The sequence below is a fragment of the Crinia signifera genome, chromosome 3, assembly GCF_055691185.1.
Source record: "Crinia signifera chromosome 3, ASM5569118v1, whole genome shotgun sequence".
Taxonomy (NCBI): Eukaryota; Metazoa; Chordata; class Amphibia; order Anura; family Myobatrachidae; genus Crinia; species Crinia signifera.
In genome coordinates, this window is record NC_139219.1 from 26,149,385 (window position 1) to 26,173,336 (window position 23,952).

Consider the following 23,952-nt stretch of genomic DNA (forward strand, 5'->3'; position numbering starts at 1 on the left):
CATGACCATTAGGCAGCAGCCCAGGATGTCACTGACTGGTGTTAGCTGTATGGTACTGGCCGCAAGTGCATCATGTACCTGAAGTCTAGGTGCAGGGTGTCCAGTTTGGAGTCGGGGAGCACCCAGGGCAAGCTGGAATGCCTTGCTCACCATCTGCATTCAGGCTCTCCCGGGCACCCTGTCCTCCTTCCTCTGGTGCTGCTTGCTGTGCTTGCTCTCCTTGGAGGAGCAGGGCGCCTGCTTTCTGTCACCGCTGCTGGCTGTGGCTGCCCTGCTTCTTCCTGCAGCCCACCGCAGCCAGAGCCGGCCCTAGCCAAAATTTTTCCTGGTGCCCCCTAGCACTGCTGCTAGTTCCACCTCTGACCCAGCATCCATAACCCAGCAGCACAGATACCAGCAGCAGCCAGCAACACTCACCATCCACTGGCGTATCTATATATAATACCTGTAGGTGCAAGGTGTGCAGTGCACATGGGCCCCTGGGTCCAGGGGGCCCCACACACACTGTACACCCTGCACCTATTTCATTCTACTCACCTCTCCCTCGGTCAAGCATCACAGCTGTAAAGATCACTGGGAATATGTCCGCTGTGGACGCTTTCTGGTGATTCATGCATGCGCAATAGAGGTGTCCTTAAGCAGTGTGGGCACCATGATCCTGGAGACAGGAATTCCAGGAGAATGAAATATGAATATGGTTCACTATGTGCTGTTTAATGTAAATAAAAGGTCACTACACGCTGTGACCCATATTAATTGTATTATTTATTAGCGCACACAGATTCCGCAGCGCTTTACAGAGGATTTTTGAACATTCACATCAGTCCCTGCCCCAGCGGAGCTTAAAATCTATATTCCCTTCCACATGTACATACATACAGACATTCTAGGGTTAATTTGTTGGGAACCAAAGTATTTTTTTGGATTGTGGGAGGAACCCGGAGTACCCAGTGGAACCCATGCAAGTACTGGGAGAATATACAAACACCACGCAGTTAGGGCCATGGTGGGAAATGAACCCATGACCTCAGCGCTGTGAGGCAGTAATGCTAACCATTACACCATCCATACTACCCAATATTCACATTACATAGCACGTAGTGGCCCATACTCGCATTACACAGCGCATAGTGTCCCACAGTCCCATAACACAGCGCATAGTGACCCATAGTCACATTACACAGTGCGTAGTTACCCATACTCACATTACACAGCGCATAGTGCCCCACAGTCACATGACATAGCACATAGTGTCCCGCAGTCACATGACACAGCCTGTAGTGACCCATAGTCACATTACACAGTGCCTAGTTACCCATACTCACATTACAGTGCGTAGTTACCCATATTCACATTACACAGCGCATGGTGTCCCACAGTTACATGACACAGCGCATAGTGTCCCATATTCACATGTCACAGCGCATAGTGACCCATAGTCACATTACACAGCACGTACTGACCTATAGTCACATTACACAGCGCATACTGACATATAGTCACATTACACAGCGCGCAGTGACCCATAGTCACATTACACCATCAGTGTCCCAGTCACATTACACAGCATGTGGTGTCCCATGTTTACATTACACAACTCTTAGTGGGGTGCCAGACAGGCATTTACCTGACGTCGGGATCCCGACTGTCAAAACACCGACAGCCGGGTTCCCGACGGCTATTTTCCCTCGTGGGGGTCCACGACCCCCATAGAGGGAGAATAGAATAGGTGGCGAGCGTAGCGAGCCACCGTGCCCGCAAAGGGCTTAGTTGCGCTCACCATGCTGTCTGGGTCCGGCCAGTTGGGATCCCGACGTCGGGCTAATGACTGTGGGATCCCGACTGTTGGACCCCTGTACCACACCTGCTTAGTGACCCATATTTAAACACACACACAGTAAAACACAGACAATCAGTAAACATTACTGACACCCCCCAGCAAGGCATTAATGACAACCCCCCTCAGCAAACATCATTTACTGACAACCCCCCTCCCATGAAACATTACTGACACCCCAGCAAATCATTAATGACAACCCCCCTCAGCAAACATGTACTGACAACCCCCCTCCCATGAAACATTGACACCCCAGCAAATCATTAATGACAACCCCCCTCAGCAAACATCATGTACTGACTCCCCACCCCCCAGTAAACATTGCATTACTGGCATCCTCACCAGGACTTTCCTGAGCCCCTGTTGCCCGAGTCTGCTCCTGTAGTGTGGCTGCTGCTCTGAGTCTGCTGGGCTCTTCCATTGCACACGTGTGACTTCCTGTTCAGGAAGCCAGAGAGGTCAGGTGGCTTGTGTTTACACTGATGGGAGGGAGGAGGGGGAACCCGGAGATGCTGTCTCAGTAATATCTGCGTGACAGCAGGGCAGCGCGGAGGAGAGGGAAGGGGGAGCCTCCTTACACAGAAGATAACGCTGCCAGCAGTGCTGCTGCTGCTGCTGCCTGTCGTACAGTATGACAGGCTGGAGGCTGCAGCAGCAACACTTCCTCCACAGCCCTGCTTCCGTCTTCCGACATGTCCTGCTTCCTCCTGCCTCCGGCGCCCACCACAGCGCAGCCCCACTTCCTGCTACCGACCTCCGCAGCGCAAAGCAGCCCTGCTTCCTCCTCCCCGGAGCTCTCGGCAGAGTGTGGCTAGCTACAGAAGGACTTATATATGGAGAGCGGGTGGAAGGATTTGAGGCCACATCCAACAGCGTGGCACTGTGTGTGCAGCGCTGCTGTTGAATGAAACACGGGGGGAGGGCTGGCCAGGGAGGAGTCATTCGGCCTCACTGATGTCGGCCTCCCGGGAAACTTCCCGGTAAATATAATGGCCAATCCGCCCCTGGCACCCGGGCAGGACTGTCGCAACTTGGTGTTATTAGTTTCCAGAAAAGCCCATGATTGGATGTTGCCTGTCAACCAAGATTCATATGGGTGGTACAGTATGTAGTAGTAGTAGTACGTTTATTTATAAGGCGCCGCAAAGTGTCCGCAGCGCCGTACATAGCAAACAAAAAAACAAAAACAAATTACAAGGTAACGTACAGGGTGTGTTGAAAAATACAGTATAAATAGGGGTATAGCTGGTAGAACTAAAATCAGCATCAGTTCTGAAGTAGGTGTGGAAATTGTCGAGGAGACTGAAGATGAAGTAGAGGAAGGGAGGAACAGGACAGGAGCACAGGTGAGGTAATGAGGTAGGGTGAGTACGTGAGGAAGGAGGGCCCTGCTCATAAGAGTTAACATACTAAAAATAGGTGGGTGGACGAACGAAATACAATAGGATAATTAGGAACGGAGGGGAACGGAGGCAGGATAGGAGGATCAAAAGAGGTTAGGAGGAGGATGTAACAGGTGTTGGTTACACAGGTGTACCTCCACGGTACTGGAACCCCAACTGCGTTCTCTACAAGTTCCCCACCCAAGGCTTACAGTATATTATAGTATATTATAGTCACAACCATATTTTAGACCAACAAAGAAACAGAAGCCAGGAACTGTTGCTTTGTGTAAGGAGAGGCACAGGGGCTGCAGCAGGGAGGGCTAGCTGGCTGGCGGCTGGGCATGAATGTACTCTGATACATTGTATCCAAGGGATGAGCTTCAAGCTCAGACCATTCATGCTTTTCGTGACGTCAATAACAGGGGCGTGGCCCGGGGACAGAGCCGGCCCCCCTATGTTATAAATGGCAGCGCAGCCCATTCTTACTGGGACAGAGCTGTAGTCATCCCGGAGGGTCTGTGTGGTGTGTGCTGGTCCTTAGCTGGTTATACCGAGGACTGTGCTGCGAATAGGACCCGTCTGTGGCTGATCTCTTTATAGCAGGACATTCCCCCCAGCCTCTCAGGACTTCATGTCTGTATTTTACCCCATTCCCTGGTAAGTAGCACATTCCTTCCTGTGTGTGTAAGGAAGAGGGGTACAGGGTGTACTGTGCATGCAGGGAAGGGGGGTACAGGGTGTCCTGTGCATGCAAGGAGGAGGGGTACAGGGTGTCCTGTGCATGCAAGGAAGGGGGTTACAGGGTGTCCTGTGCAATGCATGGAAGGGGGGTACAGGGTGTCCTGTGCATGCAAGGGTGTCCTGTGCATGCAAGGATGGGGGTTACAGGGTGTCCTGTGCATGCAAGGATGGGGGTTACAGGGTGTCCTGTGCATGCAAGGATGGGGGGGGGGGGTACAGATTGTACCGTTTCTGTAAGGAGGGGGGGGGGGGGGGGCATATTGTGTCTTGTGCTCTTAATGATATATTTAAGGAAGCGGTTGTATGTATGGGGGGCGGGGGGCACAGTGCTCATACTGTGTATAGGAGATGGGGGGCGGGGGGCACAGTGCTCATACTGTGTATAGGAGATGGGGGTCGCGGGGTGTCTTAAGCTTATTAAACAACCCCCTAAAGTTTTCTGGCATGCAGAGCAGATTTCCCCTCTCAGCCGCGTTCTGCAGACATCCTGGCAGCTGAGCGCCTCACTGGCAGCCGCAGCTGAGCCTCTCACTAGCAGGCTGCGCTGCGGGTTGACCTGGCAGCAGTTTAGCTCCTTGGTGCAGGGTGTTATACAGGGGGTGATGGGACTAGATGTATGTACCACATAGCCAGCGGTAGAGCGATTGGGGTGCTAGAACCATACTCTGCTGGGTGTCTTTTAAATGAAAAGGGAAACTACTGATCATTAGCTGACAGATACTGCAAAATGACTAACTTACCACGAAGGTGGCCACTGTGGCAGGGGCTCTAGGTGCCTGTGGACCGTGTAGGAGGGGCTCAGGTGGGCACTGTGGCAGGGGCTCTGGGTGCAGGTGGGCAGTGTGGCAGGGTTTCTGGGTGCAGGTGGGTAGTGGCATCATACTGTGTTTTTCCATGCCCTAGTGTAACTTACCCATAGCGGGAGCACAGAGGTCTTGTGTTGATAGATTAATTGTCCAATTGATCTTGTGTTCTGCATGTTTAATGTGAAGTCCCTTGTGTAACTGGATCCCAGACACTGAGCTTTGTCTACTTAATGGGAGAGAGCTGTCTGCTGCCTTTGTTTCTGAAGCATTAAACAATATATACAGGCCTGGTGAGTGTATATAGATGCTCTGCAGGGCTGGCTGCCTGTCTCCCCTCTGTTATTGTAATGTGGTGTGTTTAGCCTTATGTCCCCTGTCATTGGGCTTGGGGAGCTGGTGTGTGAGGCAGAGCCGGGGATGGTGGATTTGCATTGGTTATATGAGCTGATGTCATTGCCTGACTGTCAGCTTAGTATAGCGTGAATGACAGTCCTGTGCCAATCTCTGCCAATCTCCTCATCCACGCTCTGGCGTGGTGATTCTTCCTGAAGGGACGAATTCATTGAGAAACCGCATCATTTAGTTGTGAGTTCCAGCACAGGTCTCATGTAAGCATCTGCCCAAATATTAAGGGGGATGAACATTGGGGTCTCACATCTGATATCTTGGTCTTTCTATGTGTATAGCGGAGCTGCATGTTCGTAACATGCTCTAGAACAGGCATGACCCCTCAGCTGTTGTGAAACTACAAGTCCCATCATGCCTTGCCACAGCTTTGCTATAAGGGAATGTTTAAACTATGGCAAGGCATGCTGATATGTGTAGTTTCACAACAGCTGGGGGGCCGAGGGTTGACATGCCTGCTCTGGAACATATAGAGGCCTACTTTGTCTTGGAGCGTGATTAAGAGGGTGGAGCAAAAGTACCAGCCATTTAGCTCCTAACTGCCACATTACAGGTAGTTTGAGAAATGAGTTAGGAGCCAGTTACATTATCTCGGTCTACTTTATCTCTCCTAGGCTTAGCACATAGACCCCTTATCACATACTTCTGAAAACCTTTCGCTCAGAGGATGCTCTTCAAACTCCTATGATGAGAAATCTGTGGTTGCAAGATTTCTGGGTTTCTTATGCAAACAGTTTGGGGCAGATATACTAAGCCTTTGAGAGATAAAATACCATCCGTCATGCTCTCAATTGTCACTTTTCAAAGCATGTAAATGACAGTTAGTAGCTGGTTGATACTTTATCTCTCTATACTGTATATTTGTCCTGAGGCCTTGGTACATCTCTCGCTCTGCTTGCATGTAAAACCTTCTTGGCTTTCCTTCCCTATGAAATTCACAATCCCTGCTTCCCATTGTGTTCGTGTTTCATGTCGCACGCTAACCTGGCTGATTAAGGTTCAGCATGTTCTCCAAATTGCCCTATTACAGGCTCGTGACTAGTGTTTAGAGCGTTGTTTATGGAAGGTGTGGCCCCTATATACAGGTTCTTGTGTATGCGAACGTAAGTCTAGTCCTTTCACCTTGGAATCCATTCCTCAAACTATGCCAAAGGCTTAGCAGTGGCTACAACAAAACAGTTGTATTCTGTAAGGAAAGCTTATTATTAAATAGGTTTTGTTGTCTGACGGTTGTCCGGCTCCTAGGTTGCAACATGTCGGCTTATTTGGTGGTTTGTTCTAATCTGTTACGGCCTGGTGTTTAGCTGGTGGGGGGGATTTAATTGTTCTGCTTTATAATGGTGACAATCAGGATGATTAGGTTCAGTAGCCTTCTGTTATATACTTCTGATTCAGCGCTGTGTTGATCATTGAGGTCCGGTGTCTGCCATTGAGCTTTTGACACCCGAATAGACATCAATTTATCTTAAGTGACTAGTTGGTTCCGCTTGCCACTGCTTTAATAACTCTCAATTGGCTTCAACGTAAAACTTTATATAGAAGCAGTGAAGTAATCGGTGTACTTGGAATGAAATGTTTCTGTCTATTGCATGAATCAATGGCCTCTGCAACCAGGGTTAATGAGGTGGCTTCCCAAAAGCTGTCCTGAAGGCACCCTAACCGGTTTTACAGATAGCCATGTCTGAGCACATGGTTATATTTCAACAGTATGGATCTGCTTAAAACCTGGACTGCCCGCATACAGTATGGACCGTTTTGGGAACCACAGGGTTAACAGATGCACTTTTTGTCATTTGAAAGATGTGCTTAATACGTTCTCATCACCAAACATCAACCAATTGGATGTGTTCTAAATACACTTCTCTCCTCCAAATACATTATCAGGGATGGTGTCGACCTGCCCTGATAACCACCAACAGGTCATGTTTTGCAGATTTCTTTAATCTACAGGGGTGAGCCAATATGACTGGGTCGGTAATTATCCAGTCGGTTTCCTCAGACAGAAATCCTCAAAACATGACCTGTCAGGACTTATTGAAGTTTAAGCATCACAGCAATAAAGATTTCTTCGTGAGTTCACTGAACTGGGTAGTGGCCACTTACACCCTTTTTCCAGTGAGGACTCGGAAAATTGCCGGGCTTAGCAACCTGCCGATTTCCTGGGTATCTGATAAATGGACTTGTGCTAGACCACAGGTTCTCAAAGTCGGTCCTCAGGACCCCACACATGTGTTTTCTGGTCTCCTCGCAGAATCACGTGAAATAATTAGCTCCTCCTGTGATCTTTTTAAAATGTGTCAGTCAGTAATAAGTGCACCTGTCGGGTGACCTGGAAAACATGGGGTCCTGAGGACCGCGTTTAAGAACCACCGTGCTAGAACACAGGCGACAATTGGTTAAAGGAAACTGTTACACTACATATTTCAGCCTGTGTATATATAAAAGCCTTTCCGGATTCGCAGCATATTAATGCCCATTTCTTTCCCTTGCAGCACTGATTATTTGCGATCAGCTGAAATGACTGAGGTAATGATGAACACCCAAACCATGGATGAGATCGGCTTAAGCCCTCGCAAAGATTCTTATCAGGTACGTTCCAGGCGCTGCTGCCGCCTTTGCAGATATGGATTGTGGGGCTGCGCTGATAAGGCTAACAGCTCGCCCAGTCTATGGCACAGCTCTGCCCAGTAGCACAACACTCCCATGAGCACTACATTAAATGAAAATGAGACCAATAAGGTCCTGTATCTCCGAGGGTTGGTTCTGCACTGAAAGCGGGCGGCGGAGCTGTCCTGTGGCTCTGCAGCACAATTCCATACGTCGTGATGTTTTTATGCAGAACCTAAATTCAGAACTTCTGCCTTTGTTCCTATAATAAAGTCTAAATTGAGTGCGAACAATGTGTTTTATAGGGATGTAAGGCAGCCGGCTACATACCTTGTGAATCCACTTAGAAATTGGCATATTTATGTGCAGATGAACAGGCGGGGGGGGGGGGGGGTTGCTTGTTTTACTAGCAGTGCAGGTGACTGATTCTGCAGTATGGGCACATTTCTGCTGTGGCGGGTGGTCTGGTCTGCAAACAATCACTTTGGGAACCTTGGACCCATCCTATCCTGTGAATCTTTGTTCTAGCAAGAAACCTTTCGTAATTCCTTTTATAGCACTAGGAGGAGCAGAAATCTACCTGCCTGTAGTAATGTAGCATTTAAGCTTATGATTGGTTTCCCCGGGGGAGATGTATCAAGCCTTGGCGAGCTAATATGGCAATCGCTGTCAATTCAATGAATGAAGCGGATTTGTTGCTTGATTATCCCCCACCTAGGAACTAATGCATCATATTTCCGTTGATTTAATAGGACGCTTGTTCAGCTTGCAAACTAGATTTCTCCAATGTCTGTAGACAATGACTTCCTAGGAGGACTGTCCTGATATTTTGACAGCTGGTTGGCGCACAATGGATACTTTTCCCGAATGGGCATCTGTTGCACAGTTGGCAGACTGTCCATATATCCTCAATGGAAAAATGTTTGCTCAGCGATGCAGTAACCGGTGGAGCGTCCCTGTAATATATTCTCTGCAGGTTCCTCAGCTCAGTGATACTAGCAGGGTAAACATGCCTGTACAGGGTAACCAGCATATAAACAGAACAGTTGAATAGTGAAATATAGGGGGAGGGAGGGCCCTGCTTGTGAGCTTACATCTAATGATAGTAGAAGTCGTATGAAGGTACTAGGAAGGGTAAGGCAGCAGGGGGACGAGGAGGGGTTAGCAGCTGGTCTCCGTGTATAGATGCGCTTTGACACAGATGTTGGAGGGTAAAGCATGCTATAGACCAGGGATGGGGAACCTTTGACCCTCCAGCTGTTGAACTACACATCCCAACATGCCTTGCAACAGTTTTAGCATGACCAAATAACAAAAATGGGTACTTGTGTATTTTAGCGGCACCTATCGCATACCAAAAGGCATGCGATATCGCGCAATGTTGTACAATGTCATACAATTTTAAAATTGTATGACATTGTATATGGCATACAATGCCATACAATGCGATTAAACATTGTATAAGCACCTAATGGGTGCTTACAATGTTAAATGCACCCCCCCCCCACACACTATAAACGTGAACCCGAAGCGTGTCGAGCGCAGCGATACGCGTCCTACGACCTTTTCATACCCCCACTATCCACGTCGGCGTGGAGTTGAGAATAGAAGGTGTGGCGAGCCACTGAGCCCGAAGCATAGCGAGCCCCGGATACCTGTGAAGGTATCCGCGGTGGCTCGCTGCGCTCGCCACACTTTCTATTCTCAACTCAACGTGGATAGTGGGGGTATGAAAAGGTCGTAGGACGCGGTACGGGTTCACGTTTATAGTGGGGGGTTGGCGTGGGGGTGTATTTAACATTGTAAGCACCCATTTGGGTGCTTAAAAGCACCCTTTAGGGTGCTTATACAACTTGTAATCGTATAGGGGGCCAAAATTGCGTCACATGCCATCTGGTACATGGCATGCGATGCAATGCGATTAAAACATTGCGCGACCAACATCGGGGGTGCCGCTAAAATACACAAGTGCCCAAAAATTAAACAGGGCATGCTGGGATGTGTAGTTCAACAGCAGCTGGAGGGCCGAAGGTTCCCCATCGCTGTTATACAGTCAGTTTTGTTGGGATGGGGCAGCTCTAGAGAAGTCTGGTCACCGGCTGAGCAGGGAACGAATGAGGTTGGAGATGTATAAGTGGAAGAGGGGTAAGACTTCTGAAAGCCTCTCATGGAGGTGGGGTCTATTGAGTGGGTGGAGTCTGAATGTGCAGGATCTCTCATCATAGGGTCTGATTCTGAGATGGGCACGCTTGCAGCAGTCCTACAATAGCTTCCTCTGTCATTGGCAGTTTTGGAATTTTAAAGTGGCCCTGCAAAAGTATCACAAAAATTGTCCCCCTTTCATGCCCACATTGCCACCCTGACACCTTTTACCGCCTAACCCCCCCCCCCCCCCCCAATACACCCACACCACCAGTCTGTCACCCCCTGACCTATCCCTGCCACAGCGGAACTTCCCTGTGGCTTCTGTTGCCAATCCGCTCCTGTCTCTAGATGAGTTTAAAATTGGATTCTGCAATGGGGTTAGGGGCCAGTAAGGGGACTGGCAGTACAGTATATAGAAGAAATCAGGCAAGCGGAAGCCTTAAGGAGAGATTGAAGTGGACAGAGGCGGGTGAGCGTGGTGCTATTTTAAGACTGATCTCTTTGCTTATGAGGTCAGTGCTATGACTTCCAGCTCTATTATCTCCCAGATGAGCGAATGCCGGTTGCCTTTGTGCCCGTTCTGTACACAGAAGTCCATTCTCGGCATGCCTGGGCGCTGCAGCGAAGGATAATAAGAGAGCCGCTTGGTTATTTTTGCTCCAGTAAAGTGTATTGGTAGCTGCTAGGTCTGCGCTGCAGTCTTTCTAGAAACCATTCGGTTTTTGTGAATGGAATTTCAGGCTTTTTTTTACATTCATTGCCCACGTTAATGAGAATCGCTCGCTTGTGCGTGAAAGGCCCAGGGCTTAGCAGATTTCGAAGAATCCGGCACAGACTCACCAGCTGCTTTTTCAGAGATTTGTTTGATGAATCTTCTCTGTGACATGTTGCAGTTTCTTAAAGGGGAATGTAGATTAACATATGGTATAAAAGGCCCCATTCCAGTCAAGGCAGAGTGTGACTGTTCCGTAGTACAAAGGGTCCTGCCCTTTTACAGTCTGAAGGGAAACTGCACATCGCCTACAAAAAACTTACCTGTCCCTAGTTCACACCAATATTGCCTTTCCCTTCCCTTCTGTGACTTGGAACCACAATATCTTAGACTGTTCTAGATTTTGGTGCATGAGTTATGCAGGCAGATAATCAACTGAGCAGGGGTGCCTAATGAGTGACTGACAGTCTGGATTTCGCTGGTCGTTTCTCAGACATTGGTATCTTGACTGAGTAGACTGACGGGAAAACAAGCCTGTACAAGTCAGGATTCTGACTCTGACCCCCCCCCCCCCCCCACCACCACCATAGAGGGAGAAGAGAAAATACTGTGCCCAAGAGGGGCTTAAATGTGCTCGTCCTGCTGTCAGTTGGTATTCCAATGTCGGGGGGGGGGGGGGGGGAGACCATCTGAATACCAACTGTTGGTAAGTTAGACCATACTCCTGGGCAGGAGCTCACCCAACCAGGGTCAAGGCTGCATGGACCAATGGAATTGAACAAGATTCCATAGGTCAGGGTTTCCCAAACTTAGTGCTCAAAGAACTCTTAAACTCCAGGTTTTTATTATATCCATTCTTGTGCACAGGTATGAATGAAGTCATCTGTGCTTAAGCATGGGTATCCTTAAATCCTGTACTGATAGGTGCTTTGAGGACAGAAATGGGGAATTTCTGTCCAATCACACAGCTAGACCTAGGTTGTTCTGCCGTTGTGTTGAACTACAACTTGTTTTCTATCCAAAATCTGTCCTAGAACAGAAGTGGCCAAACTGGTCCTCGATCTACTATCAGTCCAGGTTTTCAGGCCACCTGTGGATCTGTAGAATGTAGCGGTTATTAAAGACTACACTGGGCACCAGCTAGGTGGGGTGGGAAATGTGGAATGTTGGTAGATCTCAAAGAACCTGCCCAGTCCTAGAACAACCAAGTTGGTGTGTACATGGTGTAGACATCAAACTATGGTTTGCTTAAAAACAGCTGATTTCTGTTTTGGTTTGTTAGAAGATTGTTAGAATTGGAACAAAACAAGTCAGTGCTGGTTCTAATGTGACTGAATAATCAGAGGCTGCTCATATACAAAGACTTTTTTGTTCAGTGGTTTTGTATTGGGTTGTTTTGTTCACAAAGTGAACGAATTCTCCATCAGCCATACTGGACATGTCTGGATTAGGAACGAACGCCACCAGCTGTTGCCCTCTGCATTCTCTACACCTCTACACTCTCCTTACCTGGTATACAAGACTGCTTCTCGGCCTTTTGGCTAAGATCAAGTGTAGTATCTGTTCTTATCAGTGGGTATGGACTGGCCTCTGGCAGAGAATAGAGAAAGGTGGGACTGAGTAGCTGCTCTGATGGGCGGAGGGTGTGGGACCCCTCTGTTTTTTCCCGGGAGCAGTGAAAAGTCTCACTAAGTATCTTCACCTCTGCCTTTGGTAGGAGGTGTTGTTTCCGTAAATCCACTGGTAAGAGGGGGGGAGAAACACTGGGCCTAGTAGATTGACTCTCTTGACGGGGTTCGTAGCCCCCGAAGGATGAGTCAGCGAAAGGCTCAGTCTAGTATCCATTCCCAGGGAGCGGAGAAAAGCTGAGACCGAGTAGATTGGTCCAGGTTGGCTAACCACCAGCCTGGGCACAGCGAAAAGCTCAGCCTAGTATCTTAACCCTGGGAGCGGAGAAACACTGGGACTGAGTAGATTGCTCTTCCGAGGGGGGTGCAGCCCCTAAGGGAGTCTTTCGAAAAGCCCAGTGGAGTACCCATTCCCATGCCGGGGGCTGGAAAATGCCTGCTGGTGAGACAGAGAAAAGCTTGGTCGGACGCTGAAGGGTCGGCTGCCTGGAGCCCGAGGCTGCACTGTGCCCCCGGGGAAACTCGGGGGTGCCTGATTTGCACTGGTGATGTCCAGCACCATGCACTGAATGGCACACACACTGCGCACTTCCCTCTAGGTTAGGCTACACGTCCTTACCTCGTCCTTTTGGATGGGGTAGGACAATTTTTTACACCCCCACCCCGGCCTTCTGGCTAGGGCCTCTTTTATTTATTTCTTTGATTTGCACTTTTGAGCACTTCACGTTTTTCGTTAGTTTGTCACGTTTTTTTTTATTTGGGTAGTGCGGCTGTCCCTAACAGGCCTTCCATTCCCCAAACGTGGCTGGGACTCTTCACCTTTTGGGGAGAGTCCCGGTCCCCTCGAGGGCAACCCCGAGCCGCAAGGCGGAGGGAAGCCTAAGCGGGTCTCTCCAAACCTTCGGGTGCGGAGGACCCACCGTCCAAAACCCTTCCGGGGGTGGAGGAAAAGCGGGTCTCTCTGAGCTTCGGCGAAGAGGACCCACCGATCCCTTTTTTCCCTTCCTCGGCCTTATGGTTGAGGGGGGTTAGGGGAACCATGGGGCCTTTCTCCTTTGGGAGAGGGCCCACACGTTCGTACGGCTGCCCCCTTTGCACGTGTTTAGGCACAGCACTGGTGGTGGTGGGAGCACACCTCGGGCTCCCTGAGTTTCTTCAAACTCAAACAAGACTGTCTGAATTGTTCAGTGCTTGCTGTGATTCTGTATAGTCCAACAAACCCTTCGTAGCATGCTGTCATCTGCGGCCTGATAAACGGGGAACTGACAGTGACTTCCTTTATCTTGTTTACTTCCTGACATTAGAGCAGGAAATTGTTAATACAGATGATCGAGCAATGTCTAATAGCCAAGACTGCACCGGTTTCCTACACACGGCTGGACTAATCCAGGTCTATCAATTCGCCAATCGCTAAGGCACTTATGTTAATGAGACCAGTGCAGCATCTTAAAGTGATTTGACTGCTCTTAATCTTAATGTCCTTTTTCCGAATCCGTTGACAGCACATATTGAAATTTCTGGTAACAATTAAAATTGTTAGGGAGTTATGTAATAAGTTCAAGTAGACCAGGAGTCCTCATGATTTCGGTGAGCAACACTACAATCGGCTGCTTTTGCCTGCTAACTGATCGCTGCTTTAATTTGCCGGCAGTTTCTCCCAGCTCACTCTTAATCTCTTTACCAATTATAAACCCCTTTTTTAATAACGTTCGCTTAGGAAATGGTTTCCTTTCACTTCATTCTGGCCTCTGACTACAAACCAATCTAGACCTAGAAGCAACAAATTAAGTTCTTAGAAATACTCCTCTTGTTTGAGCTCTGTACAGATGTGCCGTAACTCAGAGCAACCAATCGGTAAACAGTTGACATCAGTCTAGTGCAAATTAAAAATATTCTATGCAGTAACTACCCTCATTGTCTTCATAAATAGTTACAGCTGGGCTCCTGGGACTGGTTTGACTCAGAAAAGGCGCACATTTCCCAATGTTATGGACTGTCGGAGCATGATGGCACTTGCAGTTCTTAAACGGATTCTTGTGCACTTTGCTTACTGTAGGCAGAACGCTTCTTCCAGGCTGTGTGGATATCTCAGTCAGAGGGTTCAAGTTCTAGGCAAAACCGTAATTTATGAGCACTGCCGATCCCTTGAGATGCCATATAAATGTAGGAGAATAATAAGCTACTGTGGGGGTTTATGTACCAAGCCTTTAAGATAAAGTACCTGTTGATCGGCACAGAACTGTCTCGTTACAGGCTCATTGAAAATGGTCAAACATACAAAAAATACAGTCTCTGCCATTGAGCTGTACAGGTGACTTGGTCTAATCCTGGGTCCTAGTGTAGAATAAGGTCTCTGCACACAGAAGCACAATACCAGAGCATTAATGTTTGGCCCCTCCCCCATGGTTTGACCATGAATTGGGACGGTTTGTAATTTTCTGTCCGGCAGTTGATGCTGTGTAATCTCCTTTGAGGAGCCCCTGGGCCTTAATCCGCAGAATGCAATCATAAACTTAATGTTTGGCCACGTTAGGATGAAAAACAAATCTGCATGGAAAGCAGGTGCCTGGATCCACCCCCCCCCCCTCTCCTCCTCCACTGCAGGGTGCCGGTCAGTGTGGAGAGAGCACAGCCTCTCCCCAGCTCAGCACACGCTACTCGGTGCAAGTGTGCTGAGCTGGAGAGAGGCAAGTGCGTGTGTGCAATGATTCACAAATTATGGGGGGTCTTTGGGGAGTGGCCATACCCCACCCAGTGGCCACGCCCCTCCATTTTACCACCAACACCCCTGATTGCAGCTAATTGTGTTGAAAAAGGAAGATAAAATTGTGAGAAGTACCATCCTATCCACTTCTGTTACAAGCGGTGTTTAAAAAATGACAGGAGCGGATTGATTGGTAAATTATATATATCAATAGTATCTCATGCTTCAATAACCTCCCTTAAAATTTTATTATGCATTTTTCTTAAAACAATTTCTTCCCTTTCCTGGTCACAGAATTATCTCGCATTCCGAGATTCTTCAGCTCAAGGGGGCTGTAAAAAGGGGGAGTGTGAGCCATGGACTGTAGCAATCTCTATGAAATGAGTGGAGTGTCCTAGTTCAGCAGCCCACTTTCTTGGAGCCCAGCGGCCACCGCTTTCAATGTCAACCGCCACATGCTTGGATGTGTAGTTCCTAAAGCTGACCCAGCATTCTGGGATGTGTAGTTTCAGAGCTTCAGGCCATCTACCCCTGGTTTAAACCATAGCCCTCACTGGGGAGGAGCAGTGTCCCGCCCTTAACCACTAATGTCTGCAAAAGATATACCCTTGAAATCAGTTTCCCATACACTGCTATTAAAGTCCAGGTTTTAAGAGTATCCATTCTTGAGTCCAGATGGTTAAATTCAGTTGATTGAGGTTACCTGTGCTAAAGAATGGATATAGGTCAAAACCTCGACAGTTATGGCTTAGTCTGGGACATCTGGATATGAACTTAAGCATTTCAGTATTAGCTGGTGTTGAGTTGAGATTGCAGGGTAGGTCCATCTGGTTATGGTCACCTCTACCGGGCAAGTGGTCCAGGTTGATACTGAATGGGTTCTAAAATGATCAGAACTGTTTAAAGTTCAGGTTTTGCAGTAAAATGATTTAGGGTCTACATGCACTGATCTGTGTAATCATCTGTTCTGTGTTGATTGTGACTTTTTGAAAACTGACCTTGGACTTCCCTTTTCCCCTCAGATCTTCCCAGATCCTTCAGACTTTGAACGATGCTGCAAACTGAAGGACAGACTACCCTCAATTGTTGTGGAGCCCACAGAGGGAGATGTGGAGAGCGGGGAGCTGCGATGGCCTCCAGAAGAATTCCTGGTGGAAGAAGAGAAAGAATCGAACTGCGACCCAACACAGAAAGACAACAATGAGCAGTAATGGTGCATCTGGATACAATGTAACCTTTGTTAGTTGTAAGAGGAAAGGCCCACTAATGGCGCTATTACAAAACGGTTAGGAAGGAAGTTTTTTTTGTTACCGATGACACATTCAAAGACGTACCGGTGAGACTTTCCTTATATATTTTTTTCTTGTGCAACAAGCCTTTGATGTGATGAGCAACAAAGTCTCAAAGAAGTGTTAGTTTTTTTACTTCGATAATACTGTTTGAGGTCTTTCTCCATGGCTAGATGCAGCTGTAATCTTTGTTCCTTCGAGGCAGTAAAAGAAGGAATTTTTTTGGACCGGGGCTAACTCAACCGGTAGTATGGAATCTGCTTTCTGCAAGAACGAAAGGTCAACCAGTCATCTCTTTCCAGCTGAATGTTCCTCCACTGTCTAGTCAAACAGAATCCTGATTGATACAACTTATTGTCTTTTGCCTATGCCCACCAAAGTGATCTTCTGATGGTCCGGGTGTGCACCGGTCAAGCTTTCATTGAACAGTGTCATAAGCCCTTTGTCCGTGGATAAAAAAAATGAAGTCCGTCTCCGTGTTGACCCCAGTGTTCATCCATGCACAGGAAGCGCTATTGTCGAGTTGCAGTATTTGTGTCCTAAACTATGAACTGTCCATTCAATTGTGTTCATTGACTGACTGAAAGAATTTAAAGGGTTTCGCTCCAAAAGTAGACCCAAGTGTTTAGGATTCTCTGGTGTTCAAAAAGATAAAGAAATACTGAGCTTCCTTCCCTGAGGTCTCGTCCATCACTCAACGGCACAAAATGGGCCCAGGATGTAGAATCTAGACGTGTGATGGACATTTGGCAATGGAGAAAAGACGTTCTATTTAATTTAGTAGACTACCCTTGTTTGAATCGAGGTGTTTGCCAAAACAAAAGTGGGTTAGTGAGAATAATTTCAGAGTTAATCTGTGTACACTGCACTTTTCAAAGCTATTTTTGCATTGTACATTGCAGATAAGTCCAACTGTTCTAGATGGTATTGGAACATCAGCATATGTTCAAGCAACAATTTCCTCAAGATGGTTTCTCCTCAGACACCCTAGTCACAATTTCTCAGGCGGTGATGGTTGACTCTATTAAATGACAGTACTAAAAAAAATACACATCTGTTTCTTTCTGCACATTTTCCACACAAAATGCAAACCCCCCCCCCCCCCCTTTCCATTATCCCTAGAGCCCCTGGTGTCCTGTATACAACCAGCAATTGACGCGCTATTTCAAGACTCCATTAGAGTAGCGTCTATCCATTGAATTGAAAATACCTCAGTAAGAAAATGCTGGTGGAAATGGAGAAAAGATTACATACACACATTAGATGGTTCATAATTTCTGTAGATCTGTTTCTGGATATCTCATGAATATATAGCAATAATTTTGTCTGTGCTTTGGACCGTCAATGCAAAGTGTAACGCTTCCTCTTGTGTGTATCTTGAAAGTGACCTGTGTAAAACACAAAAAAATGTTCACGGAAAACGTCTTTATTTTAGGGTTGTCTGCATCTTCCGTCTGTCACTAGCCCATAGGTCTCCAGGCTTGTAGTGTTGTGCGCCTGTCTCGTCCTGGCCTGTGGCGGTGTTAAATGGACAATGGTTTGGCGTAACAGCCATGCTCTGTCACCCCCCCCCCCCCTCTTCCCCCCCGATGAACTTGTGGTCTGTTCTGTTTAGAAGTGTAGTGGAAATCCGCTGGAAGGCCCAGACTTCCTTGCTACGGTGTCCAAGCATCAAGCGAGGTTCCACCGGACCCTTGGTGCGAAGAACGGCTCCAGTGGATGAACCTAATCTACATTTGTCGTCTCTTGTTATGAGTATTGTAAATTTCCAGTTGTTACAAACATCTGCGAACAAAAAGCACTCAAGTCAACTGTTGTATAATAGTATATATATATATATATATTTCTGTAATTTGAGGCTCAGGGAGAAGCTAGCTTTTTTTTTTTTTTCCAAACTTTTGTCACTGTGACGGTTGTAAATAAAAGTTTGAAATTGCTTTCCAAACCGCTGTGGTGGTTTCATTCTGCACGAACAGACCTCTGCACCCACCACACTTCCTGTCTGCTGGTCTGCTTTGTGTCAGACTGGTACAGTGTGCTGCATGTGGTATGTAACTGCCCGGGGAAGGGTCATCAATCAGGGGCCAGTGTTGGATGCTTTGTATAGCGGCTGTCTGCAAAGTCACGCAAGGAGTATGTCTGTTCTATACTGCCTAGAATAGAATCAACTTTATTGGCCATTTGTGCACACTAGGAATTTTTTTGTGGATTATGAGCAGCATCAAGCAGGGATGAAGGGGGGATGACATTACATACGTTACATTGGGACATTACATGCAGGGGGAACATGCCTGCCTAGGCAGTCATCAGCTGCGCCACTGGTCGTTGCAGCAGCCAGGTGGGAACAATATAAGCAGGGACAGTACAGTTATCGCACAGGGAACGCATTCCAGCTGAGCTGCACAGCGCCTAGGCAGCCATCAGCGGCGCCACTGGTCGTTGCTGCAGCCAGGTGGGTAACAGTATGAGCACAGTATGAGGTAACGGTGTTGGGCCTCAGTTGTAACAGACAGTACAGTTATCACATAGAGGACCAGGATACATATGGCTGAGTGCACAGTTCCTAGGCAGCCATTGCGGCGCCATCATGCATCTTCCTATAGGGAGAGCCGTGGCGGGGAGGGGGGAATAGAGTCACTGGGGCTGGAGTTGGTGGGGGGAGAGAGTCGGTGAGGCCTCGGGCTGGAGTTGGGCCCTCCCTTGGGCTGAGATCCATGCCACAATATCTCCTGGGGGCACCGTAGCTTCCCCTCACCTCTACCACCGATGGTCGCCGGGAGCCTGGATGCTGGGGTCGTGGGATAGACACCTGCCTAGCGCAGCTTGTTCTGGCTGTAGTCTGTCCAGAGAACCCAGTTTCATCCAAATGCCTTGCTAGTCGAGGTATGCGGTTGTTGGGTCCACACGATTAAGGTGGGCCACTGAAGGTTGACATGGAGTGACTGTCGACACAAGCATTAGGTCGACTATTGCTAGGTCAAAAGGTGGACATGGGTATTTCACTTTTTTTTTTTTTTTTTTTGTATGCCAGGCAGTATTTCATGCCCTACCATCCACTAGGGTGTAGAGGGAGAAAAGTGTGCCAAATGAAGTGAGTCACCATGCCCAAAGCATGGCAAGCCATGCAAGGGGATGCGGTGCACCGATTCGTTGTCCGTGTTGACATTCAGGACAAAGTGAAAAACCCATTGTCTATTTAATGCTTGTGTCAACCTTCCATGCATACCAACCTATTTCATGTCTCCCTAAGCAATGTTGACTTCCAGTGGTCGACTGAATGATCCGTACCCCTAGTCCAATGCAGGAGTTCATTTTAAATTTTATTTATTTTTTCTTGAATTTTTCACCTTAAATTCATAGGAAATTAAAATAAAGCAGAACACTGGGGTGGGATAAATGGCATGCAAAGAGAAGGTATATGTTATATAGATCTATATTTAACTATAGATCCAGAAGCTGTATGACCCGAAGGTAGTGGTATCTGGGTGACTGACACGGGTTGCCACAAGAAATAGGTCAATATCGCATTGGTTGAGTTTTTTGTTTCTCCATTTTTGGCCTTTCATACCATCCATGTGGACTTGGATTGGGAACAATAAAGGCCCTGGGTGTACGCATGCTCTGGTGTTGAAACTTTCACAAAGTGAGACTCGGGTCAACCTTTTCTGTTGCCCTTTTACAGTGTCAACTTTATAAAAGTTGACCTTTGTGTTGACCTTTTGACGGTCGACTTAGATGTGTGCCTGAGCTACTATATAGCCTACGCTCTCAAAGCATCCCAACAGGTTCTTGGGATAGCCATGATTGAGAGCTTATAGTTCTAATGCAGGCATGTCCAAACGATGGCCCTCCAGCTGTTGTGAAACTACAAGTCCTATCATGCCTTGCCACAGTGTTGTCAGCAGGGAATGCTAAAACTATGACAAGGCATGCTGGGAGCTGTAGTTTCACAACAGCTGGAGGGCCACAGTTTGGACATGCCTGTTCTCATATAAATTTTATGCCACTTACTGTAACAAATGCATTTTGTGGTCTTGTGTGCTACTGGGTCTTTCAGCGATGGCCAAACTATGGCCCTCCAGCTGTTTTGAAACTACACATCCCAGCATGCCTTGCAATAGCTTTACCATTCCCTACTAGCAAAACTGTGGCAAGGCATTATGGGACTTGTAGTTTCACAACATCTGGAGGGCCATAGTTTGGACATGCCTGATCTATGCAATCAGGCAGCTTCGTTTTTATGTAACGGAATACAATTGTATGTAGAACCTAATGCATGGGTACAAACGGAACCTATATATGACTGTAAACTGCATTACCCAGTGATATAAATGACTCAATCAAAGCACAAGGCCCCATGAAGTTGGCGGAGACAACAAGAACCTGTGAGATTTAACTTTTTGTAAAGTCAACCGTTCTCTACAGGGGGTAGGTCTTTAGTTTGTCCCTATTTAGATCGACATGCGTTGGGTCGACGACTGTTGACATGGCTGAGGTTGACACATGAAATAGGTTAACAATAGGACGGTTGATGGTCAAAAGGTCAGCATGAATTTTTTAAATTTTTTGGGAGGGCAGACAGACCTTTCGACCATCCAACCCTGTAGACCAGTGGTATCAAACTCATGGCCATCCAGCTGTTGTAGAACTACACATTCCAGCTTACCCTGCCACAGATTATGACCCTTATTCTGATTCATTCGCAAAGGCAAATTCCTTCTCACATGGACAAAACCAAGTGCGCTGCAAGTGGGGCAGATGTAACATGTGCAGAGTTAGATTTGGGTGGGGTTTGTACTTCAAACTGATATCTATATTGCAGTGTAAAAATAAAAGCAGCCACTATCTGCTCTGCACAGAAACAAAATAACTCCCCCCAAATCTAACACTCTGCATATTACATCTGCCCCACCTGCAGTGCACATGGGAAGGAATTTGCCTTTGCGAGTGAATCAGAATAAGGGCCTATATATAATGGATTGCTAAAACTGTGGCAGGGCATGCTGGGACATGTAGTCCCACAACAGCTGGAGGTATGACCCTATACCTCTCTACAGCAAGGGCAGGCTACATCCGGTACCCTCGCTGCTGTAGAACTACACATCGATGCTTGCGCTGACTGTTTTAGCATCTCCTAATGGCAAAACTGCGGCAGGGATTTCTGTGAGGTTGTGCTCTCCAGAACCCTTATAGGGCTGGGTCCAGGGCAAGATCAGGCCCCAACTTCATCAATTTATTCTACTTTCTGAAATATTTGACCTTTTAATAGGATGCGATTTTTAGTAATATTTTGATATCGCACTTTTTAAAATCGCATTTTTTTTTTCCGCGAATTTGCATATTTTATGAGAAGCGTATTTCGGGCAAAAAAGTGCGATAATGTGCGATTTTTAGTCATGAAAATGTGCGAATTTGAGGAAATATGCAAATTTGTGTAAAAAAAAAAAAAACACACTTACACATTTTTTTAAGACAGGATCATGCACAGATCTCAATGATCTGTGCATGGTTCTGGCCAATTCGCCTGTCAGAACCTGGTCTAGATGTGGTGATTTTTTTTTTTTTTTTTTTTTTTTGACACTTTCCCAATTCGCATCTCATTAAATATGCAAATTGTGTCCTTTTCAATGGGAAAACTTCAGGATGCAAGTACCAGCCGCGGACTAAAAATCGCACCTTCAGAATGTGCGATTTCGTGGCAAAATTAGTGGGTTTTGCCGTTTTTCACATCTCATTATATTTGCAAATTCGGGAGTGCGATTTCAGATGTTTTTGGTGGAAAAAAAATCGCAAAAATCACATTTTCGCATCTCATTAAATGTCACCCACAATGTATAAATGCAGAAGAGATTATGCATGTATCTTGCGGGTGTGTCGCCCTCATCTGTGTGCTGTCTGTGTTGTACATCTAGAACCTCATTCCCCTACTTGGTAAAACGAGCGTTCTCATGAGACCTTGTGAAATGTATTGAAGCTGCGGAATGTAAACCATCCGTTACTGGTCAGTGTCCGCTTTCATGTGGGCAGTGGTGATGTCTGGCGGTAATGTCTGTTTACACAATTGCTGCACTTAATGAGCGGCTGATGCTTCCGGATAAAAGTAGAAGCTATATGTAGCCTGTATTAATGACTGTTAGGATAGTGAGCTGCCGGTGAGTGGAGCATGAACCTATGACTGATCTTGTCCTAGGCCAGTGATGGCTAACCTTGACACTCCAGCTATTTTTGAACTACAGATCCCAGCATGCCCTGCTAAAGTTTTACTATTTGGTCATGCTGGAACTGATGCAGGGCATACTGGGATGTGTAGTTCAACAGCTGGAGTGTCACTGACCTAGGCAATCTGTGGCTGGTGTGGAAGTACAGGTAGGTCACCTGTGCCAGTCCTGGCTGCTAGAACACTTTGTGTTACACCTGGAATAAGATACTAGCCTGTATAAAAAGGGGCAGGGAATCTAGGGACGTCCGTGTAATCTTACCATTGTACAGGGCAATTGTTAGACCGCCTCTAGAATTCGGAGTTCAATTCTTAGCTCCACACCAGCGGCAGCTTTTACCTCTGTGGAGGGGAGTGGCTGCTGCGATGCTGGTCCCTGGCCCAGCCTCTATGGGCTGCGTCGGGAGCAGTCTACAGACGCTTGTTCATGATCCTGGTCTGGCGCATGCACAGAACCTGTTTTTAAGCAGCAGTCCATAGAGAGGCGTCACCTCTCAATGGGACTACCTTGGGTGATTGGCAGGTTGGACTTCCAATAGGAAGTCACTGCCAGTCACAGACTACACCTGGCTTCACACAGTGTGCCGATTTTACCTGGGGTGGCTGCAGCCCATAGGTATAAACCGCCATTGCTCCACACAACAAAATAAGACACTGGAACTGGAAAAAGTCCAGAGAAGGGCAACCAAACTTATCAAATGGATGGAGACATTAATCTATGAGGAAAAGACCAGACAAGTTGGGAATGTTCAAGCTAGAAAAGAGACGCCTAAGAGGTCCAGTGCTTAACAAGTACAAATATATTTAGGGCAATTACATCGATCTGTCAGGCAGCCTATTTACTTTTGAAATCAAATATGAGGGCATGCACTTAGAGGCACATTTATCATACAATATTTGCGGATAAATTCCCCTAAAATATTAAGTATCACCCAATGTATGTAGGGGGTACTGCAGCAGGAATCTGCATTCTGTGGTACCTGGCCTGCGCTCCCCTGGTACTAGGCAGCGGGTACCTCCGCTCCCTCCCCTGGTACTATGCAGCATGCAGGGATCCAGGCAGCGGGATCCATTCGGCTAATGGGAAGTGTGCGGTGGGGTCCCTGTGGCCGGATGGGAAATAGTAGCGCTACTAGTTCCCATCCGCCGCAGGGACCCCGCCGCTGACCTCCCATTGCCGATTGGATCCCGTTGCACAGTGCCCATTCCCTGAACGGACCCCGCTGCCTCCCCAGCACGGACCTGCTGCCCGAATCCCCGCACGTTGCCAAGCACGGAAGGGGGGGACAGCGCTGGCAAGGGGGACACACCGGTATGGGATTCAATATAACGGTTCAGACTCGTTCACACTGCACAAATAACAGATCTGAGCCGTGTAGGATCCTTCTTTTTACCCATTTTGAATTACCGTTTTTCTTGAACCGGTAATTTAAAACTGGCGCTTTCACACTGCAGCTATAACCGCTTTAAACCCGG

At 47.4% G+C, this 23,952-nt stretch overlaps 1 protein-coding gene and 1 pseudogene across 1 annotated transcript; both read left to right on the forward strand.

Annotated features, from left to right (window-relative positions):
• The first annotated feature begins 3,697 nt into the window (after positions 1-3,697).
• On the forward strand, positions 3,698-17,823 carry LBH (LBH regulator of Wnt signaling pathway). The gene is made up of 3 exons (XM_083175501.1): positions 3,698-3,879; positions 7,667-7,763; positions 15,993-17,823. The coding sequence occupies exons 1-3, from the start codon at positions 3,854-3,856 to the stop codon at positions 16,179-16,181; spliced, it is 312 nt and encodes a 103-aa protein (XP_083031627.1). The 5' UTR covers positions 3,698-3,853; the 3' UTR covers positions 16,182-17,823.
• On the forward strand, positions 12,160-12,295 carry LOC146066073 (U2 spliceosomal RNA; annotated as a pseudogene).
• Positions 17,824-23,952: the final 6,129 nt, after the last annotated feature.